Genomic DNA, 9801 nt, shown 5'->3' on the forward strand with positions numbered 1-9801 from the left:
GCTAACTAAATAAATAGTCATTGCACTTCCTTCATTTATCAATTCTTTACTTTTAGCTGTAGTGATTTTTTATGTTTTTGTTTATGTTTATTTAGCAATTAACAAAGTACAAAGCAACGCAAGCGAGTAGAGCAGCAGCTCGGTGGGGTGAAGAGTCCAGCCGCCGTTGCAAGGCATCAGACCCAAGCGTGAGTTGCAAACACAGGCCTCCAACTTCATGCCATTGGCATGGGTCTGACGATAGCAGCCGCTGCTGGCATTGACCTTGGCGCACATATAAGTTATGTTCTGTACTAAATAGAGAGTTTATATTAATGTTTGTTTTAACTGAGACGTCAATGACTCATAAAAAAATGAAATTATTACCCAACAAATAGATAGAAAACTACAACTCAAATAAAATTAGAGCTGTTATCTGCTTTTTTTTGGAATCTTATTTCCTTATAAGAATTGGAATTTTATTTCATAATGAAAAAATAACTTAAAGCAAGTTATTATATAAGGCCCATACTTATTGTTTGGAGCTTATTCCATTTTTTTAGGAAATATGCACCAGTCGAATGGAAAAAATTTAATGTATAGAATTTTTAAAATAGTTATCAAAGATTAGCATCTCATTTCATTTTTTGACGATTACATTATTTTAAATAATTTAATGCTTTAATTTCAGCGCCTTGGACTAAATTTTCATCATCAAGTTTTCCAACAATTAGCTTTTATCATAATGATTTTTTTGCGTAGTAGACACTTAGCTCTCTACTAAGCGAAACGCGAGTTGTCGCGAATCTTATACAACATCCTTTAAATTACTGCGAGTAGTATAATTAAATCCAAGTTTGTTTCGTAATCTCATATACACAGTCCAATGCTCAATGCCTTCAGACATCTTTCTTAACAGATTAAACATGAAAACGTTTCTTCCTTTATTAATCGATAATCGTTGATTTAGCGACTCGTCACTAGTATATTATGGACTATAGCACCATTATAGTGGACAAATAAAAGCAATCCGTCCTGGATTTAAAAAATTAAGTAACAAATTGGTTTATACCTAAATATTCTCCATACACTATGATGGTTACGTGCACATTAAGCTCACAGAGAACAGAGAGTTTATAAGCATTGCATATATCGGTTGTAGGTGTGAGAGATTAGATACACTATATCTGAGAAAATCATAAGAAGACTCATAACTATGGATGATCTTTGAGGAACTTATTAGTTATTAACGTCTACTGTTATCTCCGCATTTCCACTTAAATGATAATAAAACATGAGTGAAGACAAAAAATTTATTGTACAGAATTAATTTATTATAATAGTGCTATATTTCAAGTTTATCTACTCATTTTCAATTATCTGACATAACATTTCCTACACGAGTTTATTGGATCAGTCATGCACTCTCATCAATTATGCTATTTTGAGGAGTTCTATAGGTGTCGACGTGCTATCACAACTGCTCCAGACGTGTGTAAAAACAATAAGAGCTTCTGTATTAGGAGAAAGACACAGATACCGTCTAGACGCACAGCGCCAAGGCCCGACCGAGTATATCTGCACACACAAAAAGAGGCATTACACACACCGAATCCAAGAACATAAACAGTAGAACATTGAGAAGCGGATTTCTTAACATGAGTTTGTATCCCAAACATACGACACTCCGCAATAACTTCTTGGCAAAGTGATGAGAACTATGACAAACATAGTAGAGTGGAATCGGCACAGATCCGGTGTGTCTTAGCAATTGTATCACGGAACTATGCCGTGGAAGTCTCGCGCACCGACACACCCATGACTATCTCAATGGCATTCCACAGGTAAATGCCTATCTTAAGTCCCTGGCCCATCACCGAGTGCCAAAACGGTCTACAGCCTTCATAATGCTTTCCGTGATTTACATAGCCACCGCCCAGTCCCACAAGGCCAGGGTTAACGTGAACACACAACTGGCTGCCAAGGGCCACTAACAGAGTGGAGACCAGGAGAGAGTAAAGCACACTGTCATGATGAGAGTGTACCTATGACTTCCAATAATCAGTCAGTTGACACAATACCTGAGCTCATAGAGTACTCGCGTGTCCCTGCCTTGTGCCTGTAGTACCAGTTAGGCCACAACACTCCATTATAGTCAAACATTAAATCTCTCGAGACACCGAAGTCGCGCTTGCTCATGTGACTCGAGCGCGCGTGGTAGGCTCGTGAGATTTTGCTCTCTCCATATATACATAGTGACGTCATACATCAACAACTGTATGAGATGCATACACGCAAGACTAACGATCCCACTGCTATCTCTTCATCCCATACTCTCACACAACATAATAAATGGCAATCGCACTATGTGCCACACGTCCTCTAGAAAGGTGAATAGCGTCACAAGCCACACGGTCACAAACTCCGTAAATCCGTCGGCTCTTCAATTCACCCACTCCTCAGTTAGCATAAGAACTGTATAATGTATAACTCTATCTGTCGAACCGCCATTAAGAAGATTTCTATATTATAGCGCCAATTCAATATTTCACATCAGAAACAATATCATTAATCACAAATCCTCTTCGATATGTTGCTATCAGAAACGACTTATATTACTTTAATTGTGAATCTGACGCGATCCAAGACAGATATAGAGCCAAAACTGTTACCTATGATCCTTGATGGCTATATATATATAGAAGCAGAGAAGAACAATTAAATCGGTGCATGGAGAGAGATGTATCCGTTACAGTGCATATTAACGATAGAAAGACTTATGAGTAATATAGACTAATGCAGAATAAGTAGCCCCAATTATTAAAAATCAAGTATCTATATAAGCTAACCTAGATACGAATATTAAAAAGCTGGTGGAACAGTAGAGACAATGTAGCGTTAAAAGACAACCTGGAAGACACTACACAACAATTGAGCTTATTGATCGGCTTCTTATTATTAAAAAATAAGCATAAGAATTTTTGTAATTGATTAACTAAAACTAAGTTGAATTATTACATTTTCAAATTTACAACTTTTATGTTTTTCGATTTTTAGAAGCTTATGCAATTTTTTGACAAAATATCGAAAATTTTAACATATCAAAATTTGCAAGCAGAATAAATTTGAATGAGAATCAGAAATGCTCATAGCTTGACTAAATATTTTAATATTATATCAATCACTTATAAATATTATATCAATGCATACAATATTGTACTTATTGATATATGATATATAGAACAGCCTACCCTGAGTTACAGATCTTTAAAATTTGGAGGAAAATAATAAGTAAGCCGGCAGCATTAGTTAGTTCACCATAACATTTTAAACAGAAGAAATTTATTCGTAATCTCAAAAATTTAAGAATTCATTGAAATTTAATTTTTTTTCGTTGAGTTGTCAAAGGTTGAATCGACAATCACGTCTGCAACTTCGAGAAAAGTAAAACTCTTAGAAAAAAACGATATTCATTTTGAATTAAAACTAAACGCTGGATGATAGGATAATCGATTAAATATGGCGGATTATCAAAGTAAGTAAGGTAAGTATTTTAACCACTATCAGCCCATTCGCTTGTCTTGGCCCGCTTTCTATTAGCTGACGACGCTTGTGTATATATATAATTTGAATGTATTTATAAAAAATGCAAAATATATTTGCTTAGAAACTCAGTGAATGACATTTCACATGCATTCCAGTTCATTGTCATATTTAATTGTGATTGAAAATCAACATTGCCTCGTTACATTATCATTTGATGTCTGACAATCGATAAGAAAGATAAGGAGGATCTTATCGTTGTCAGTCAGCGTGCAAATAATTGAAAGTGAGGCAGAGACGGCATAATAAATTTTAAATTGTTCAATTGCTATATAGCATAGCTCAAAGCCAGTGATATGGGTTAATGCAATTGACATTTTTAATTAAAATGCAACAACGAAGACAAACATGCTAAAATGGAAATAAATAAACTAATGTATATATATATATTTAAACAAAAATTTGTGCGCTCGTATGTGCTTTGCTTAGAGCTTTGAGTGTTTTGTTGTTAATTGTGCGCTTGTCCTTTTTAGTTGTCGCTTCAGTTTTTCGAATGGCACGAAATGAGTTTGAAAACAAATAAAAATGTCAAAAGAATGAATAAAAGTTGTCTAATTTAATTTGTTTAGCAACACACACACACACACACACACAGAGACACACACAGACACAAACTCACGCATACTCACGTATTTGAACAGTTGTCTGCAAATTGAATAAATGTACAATTTTTTAGCCAAGCGCTGAGCTTCACGTACATATATAATTTTATTTTATTTTTTTAAATTTAATTTTTAATTGTTCAAAACAATTAAAATTTATTTGCAATTTAGTTGTGTGTGTGTGTGCAGAACTTTTGTAGCAACAATGACAATGCCAGCTGCCGGCCAAGCTACGTGCCCCAAAAACTTTTGTTAGCTGCTGTACTCTCATGTGTGTGTCTGTGTGTGTGTGTGTGTGTTAGCTGCATTTAGCTAAAAAGTTACTCAACATGCTGCCAATTGAATTCAATCCTTGCTTTAAGCATTCACATCCATCAAAATGAAAATCTACGCAGTTGCCTCAGCGGCACTTCATCAAAATGTTGCAAGGATTGCTGCTGCGCTCTCTTTCTTTCATGATTGATCATTTTTATTGACACAAATGTCATTAGCCTGAGGCGAAAAGCGTTACAAGTCACAACAGCAACCAAAAGCTACGGAAATTAGCGTTAGTCAGGCATTTCCAGTTGACACATTCGAGCGAGCGAGCGAGCGACCTTTCAAGCCAAAGTCAAAACAATTGAGCCATGAAGTAATGCAAGCAACCACAAAAACAACAACACCAAGAGTAGTTAATACCTTTTGAGTTGGTTTCATCCTGGGACAGCATGATGTACAATTTTTATCGTCGACAGGCAGTTGAGTTTGGGCGATTTGATGCATTGAAGCACGTAAGGCAGCAAGCTCAGAATTCAGCAGCTGCTGTACTTTATTACATTTTATTATAATGTTTTACAATCTATTGTATCATAGCAGAATTTGCATTGCTTCATAACTTTTAAAGTTTTAGCTGACTGTCAGAATTTGTAGCTAAGAACTAAAGCTTATTAAGCTATTTTACATAAAAGTGTTATAAAATGAATTTTGTTATTATTTTATAAATTAAAAATGTTTGTTTCTTTTACATGCTTTTCAATTAATGAAATTAATTTATAAACTATAGTATAGATTATTTTATGTTTATAAGCTACATATAAACAATATTCTAATTTTTTATTGTGTTTTATTATAGAATCTATTCTTTTAAATTTTTTTCTTCTCAACTTTTATATTTTCTTGGTTCAGTTTCAAAAATATTTCACAAAAAGTCGTAGCCCGTTTAATTATTTTTAATTTAAATCCAGGCCTGAAACAATTAATGCATGAGGTATAAATCGAAAAGTTGGAACATCTAAAAAGCTTGTTAAAAATAATTTTAATATAATTCGGAAAAATTTGTATAATTTGAATTCGTTGCTAGAAAGGAATCATATCTATCATATCGAAATCCAAAGAAGAAAAGAGTTTGACTGTATCGAAACTTGTTTAATTTTTTAATTTTTTTAAAAATGTAAAATCCAATTTAGAAATCTCATATTTTACAAATAGAGAACCCCTAAATAGAATGTATTGATTATTTTGATTTGAAAGTAATTTTCTGATTAACTTAAATTCCCAAATTATGGTCTTTGATGATTTATTTTCAATGCCCCATTAACAGCAAAACTCAGAACTCAAGCTTAGCCAACACTCTAACTAGCCTTTTCATAATTTTTGGCTCATGCCCTTTGACAATTTATCAATTTTAATCGCATGCAAATTTTATGCAGGCTATCCATTTAACCCACAAAATAAACGAAAATATTTATGCTGCTCATATGCCAACTGTCTGTTCTGTTAGTTTCTGTTGTTGTTAACAACTTTTGCTATGGCCCAAAACTTGTGCTAATCACATGACACGAGAACAAGTCAACGGAGGTTGGGTGGAGGGCAAGAACTATGTTCTGACTTTAGTCGCGACATTTGCATTTTAGTGACATAATTTCTGCTGTATTTGCAAGCTAAAGCAAGTGGCGACCAAACAACAAACATGGCCCACCCACCCGACTAAAGAAGAGCCAAAAAATTTGCATAATTAATGAGAGTTCAGTTAGGGACAGACAGCGCTGCATATTATGTTGTTATAGTCATAGTTATGGGCTTATGGCTTAGCGCGGCTTAGCAGCAGTGATTAGCGAAGTGGCTAAATTTTTTTACATAAAACCGCAAAGTAACGAAATTTTTGCCTGCCAATGATCTAAAGAAAAATATGCGTAATTTAAATGGTTTTCCGTTAAGCGTTTCGGTACATAAAATGATTTAATTTCTTTTTATACGCCAAGACAAAAAATACTTGAGACCCGATTTTTTGCCTACATGTATACAGAAAAATTAATTACTGTATTATTAAGAACAAGTCCCTTAAAAATGCTGACATGCATCCTATTTTTTCCATAAATGAAGATTTGATTTAGAAACAAACAAACAAATAAGCGTGGGAAACAAATAAAGTAATAATAACAACAAATAATAAAAAACTTTGACAAATGTTTTGTAAACAAATTTTTGGTGTGTAGCGTAGTTTTTCATGATCTTTCAATGCTGAAGAGTTAATAAGGCGCCCCCACTTAATACGATGTCAAAGCAGCGACGCTCTCGTTCAGTCGCAGCAGAGTAGAGCGAACGAGCGCATACGAATGAAAGACGTGAGCAGCGCTGCTTTCTCTTTCGCTAGCGTGGGCTGATAACCCAATTCTTGACTGTCGCTCACGCTCTCTGAGCGGCTTGCGCTCTCAGCTTTTAGCATTGAACTGCAATTAATGTGTGTGAGCCTGGCAGCAATACGATGATCACTGCGCTCTCGCAGCAAGCAAAACAGCGCTGCTCTCATTACAAGCAATTGTTGTCGCTCAGTCGCTCTCAGGGATTTAGGCTCTCACCTTTTATTTTTGCACTGTGAGTGGGAGGCTGGCAGCAAGCTGGCGAAGAAACAAGCAGAGAACGAGCTCCCAGAATAATAAAAATAAATAACTCAAACACAAGTAGGCGAAAGTATTTTGACTAACAATGTATCTTTTTATTTCTTCAAGTCATAAAAATCCAATTTCCCATGAAAAATCTTTCATTCTACATTCAGAGCTAACAACTATAAATAGTTTTGGAAACTTTTATTGAAGAAATAAAAAGATACAGGAGAACGCTGCAAAAATTAGTTTGTCAAAATACTTTTGCCTACTTAAAATTATATTATTTTGCTCGCTAAGGCACAAACATTTTACGCTTAATATGCTATTCAGATATTTGAATATAATTTAATTAAAGCGGCCCATCCACAGTAGAGCATGTTGGTGGTAATGCTCGTCTCCAAATTTTGTGTTGGCCGAGCCGCTCGAAAGGTATAGAGATCATTCTATCTTGTTTGTGTTGGCAAGCAATGTTGGCACTAGTTAGTGGCAAATGAAATTTTAGCTCGACGAGCAGCTCGGCCAACATGCTCTACTGTGGATGGGCCGCTTAATATTTGCTTTCAACATTCACTGAGTTTTAGCATTAAATTCGTATTATTTATATTTGCTATGAATGTTGTCTATTTATATAAAAACGTTATTCAATTCTATATAAGATTTCAGACTATTTATATATGGACGTTGTGGGTAAAAACTAAGAAACTAAGAAGCTTTCCATGGCACTATTTAGTGTTGATTAAAATACATTAAAGTGGAGCAAATTATATCATGTACACACAAAATAAATTAAATATTAAGCTTCTTTTCCTTAGAGCTCCTTTTATTTATTGAATTGTTGTACAAGCGGTTATATAAATAAAAGGGCAGTACAACTTTATTTGTGGCCTAAGATGATATACTATTCTTAATATATGCTCAAATAAAAAATTTGAAAATTAATTTGAAAGATTCTATCTAGAAAACGAATTTTATTTTCGTGCCAAAGACATAATAAAAAAATACAAAAGACTGAGCCAGAAAAAATGTTGTAAGCTTGTATTATTTAATTATTTTTTACCCCCATTGGTTATTATAAAATTCACTCTAAATAAACGTCAAAAAAAAAAAAAAAATAAGGCAAATATGCTTCAAATATGAATTTGACATCTTAAAGGTGAGAGAATCAAGAGAATAAAAAAAAATGCTTTTTTTTTTAAATTACAAATTTGACAAATTTGTATTCAAAGAATCTTTTTATATTTGTACACACTATTGAACAAGCTATGCGACTTTTCATTGTTTATAATAAAAGCATCTCAAGCCTCAGGACCTTTGAGAGAATCACGTCCTAATTGCTCTTATTATATTCGTATTAATTTAATGAATAGAAATATCTAAAAAAAAAATTAAAGCATAAACTATTTCATGCAACTGCATTATTTTTTGCCATAATTAAATATCTCTAGTAAGTATTTTCAAAATATTTATTTTTTATTATAATTTTTAAAGCACACCTTTGGACTCCATTACAAAATTCATGTCAAACGGCAGCAATAAACGTTTAGCAAAGATTCCGTTAATATTACAAGCACATAACATAAATATGGTTGGCCATTATGTTCGATGTGAGTTGCCAAGATTAACGGCTTAAAGCAAGCGGCAATGACTGAAAGCCAAGTTTACATTTCTTTTTGGTTTGGTTTGCTTGCTCGACTAAACCGATTTGCTGAATTACAAAAAGCTGGTGGATGCAGCTCCGACTGCTGCTCTGCTGCTGTTCTAATTATGTGTGTGTGTGCGAGCGTGTGTGTGTGTGTGTTTCGTAGTCCGGGTCATTATGTCACCTGTGCGAAAAATGGCGCACGTAGTAATCCGGAAACAAGGCAGAATGTGCGGAAATCGCATTTGGCTGGCGATAGTCCTCGCTGGGGACTAACGAGCAGCAGGCTAATACGATTAGTGCGTCATAATGCTCTCGTCGGCTACTTAAATGTGTCCCCCGCTCTCAATATGGATTGCACTTGTTATTCGTGGCACTTGTTACGCACCGCATTTATGGCTAGCTTGAGATCATAGTAGGAGAAGCGATGATAGCTAAACATTTCCGGATTCTTATAGCATTTATCCTTACCCGCATCGGGGCCCAGTACCTCGCCCTGCTCCATGGGCCGAATTACAAAGGGTTTGATAAAAGGCGGCAGCTTAAAAGCTGCGGTTGTTAGTCCCTTGGGATCATAGCCAATTGGTGGATCATGCGCAGTCCTTGGCTTGGGTCCAATCGGGCATGGCGTCTTCTTGCAATGCGGACACTGGCAGTCCGGGCCACAGTTACACACGCCAGTCTTCTCACAATCACATTTGACCGTATTGTTGCTTTTGCAGCATTTACTGCACCGTTGACATGGTAGCGGCTTCAAAAGTTGCAATGACAAACGTCCCAGTGAGCGCGACATTTTTGTTTTACTTTTAATTTGGAAAAGAAAATAATTTTTTTGTAAATTTTTTATATGTTTACTGTTTAAGGTTTGAGCTGAAACTGAATTGTTGTTAGCCTAGAAATTTGTAGCAGCTTTTTTTAGTTTTGATTAATCTGGCAAAGCTTACGGCAATTCAAACTATGTGTAGTTACCTTAAATGTTTTGCTTTTTAAGCTGCATAATAAACAAGCTTAAGCTTCAAAACTCTTCTACATATATTTTGTCTATAGCTTTGCCAGCTCATTGCTGTTAAAGTTTGTGGGCGCTGAGATAAATGCTCAACAGCCGGCAACGGTT

The 9801-nt window shown here is 34.9% G+C and overlaps 1 protein-coding gene across 2 annotated transcripts; it reads right to left on the bottom strand.

Moving 5' to 3' along the window:
- Positions 1–8497: 8497 nt before the first annotated feature.
- On the bottom strand, positions 8498–9549 carry LOC108595637 (CG12464). 2 transcript variants are annotated; one of them, XM_017980908.2, is made up of 2 exons: positions 9159–9549; positions 8498–9086 (listed from the first exon to the last, which is right to left on the bottom strand). In XM_017980908.2, exons 1-2 carry the CDS (start codon positions 9478–9480, stop codon positions 9052–9054), a joined length of 357 nt encoding a protein of 118 aa, XP_017836397.1. In that variant the 5' UTR covers positions 9481–9549; the 3' UTR covers positions 8498–9051. The 2 variants fall into 2 exon arrangements, with proteins under 2 accessions (XP_017836397.1, XP_017836398.1); XM_017980909.2 differs by having other exon boundaries at positions 8498–9090; positions 9159–9546.
- Between the last annotated feature and the right edge of the window lie 252 nt (positions 9550–9801).

The sequence above is a fragment of the Drosophila busckii genome, chromosome 2R (genome assembly GCF_011750605.1).
Source record: "Drosophila busckii strain San Diego stock center, stock number 13000-0081.31 chromosome 2R, ASM1175060v1, whole genome shotgun sequence".
Lineage (NCBI taxonomy): Eukaryota > Metazoa > Arthropoda > Insecta > Diptera > Drosophilidae > Drosophila > Drosophila busckii.

What these genes read in the sequence shown, in the direction of transcription:
- LOC108595637 (XM_017980908.2), bottom strand. Translation starts at nt 9,480, where the DNA reads ATGTCGCGCTCACTGGGACGTTTGTCATTGCAACTTTTGAAGCCGCTA. An exon ending in GGTACTGGGCCCCGATGCGG is followed by an intron (nt 9,087 to 9,158) that starts GTAAGGATAAAT and finishes ATCTCAAGCTAG; the next exon opens with CCATAAATGCGGTGCGTAAC.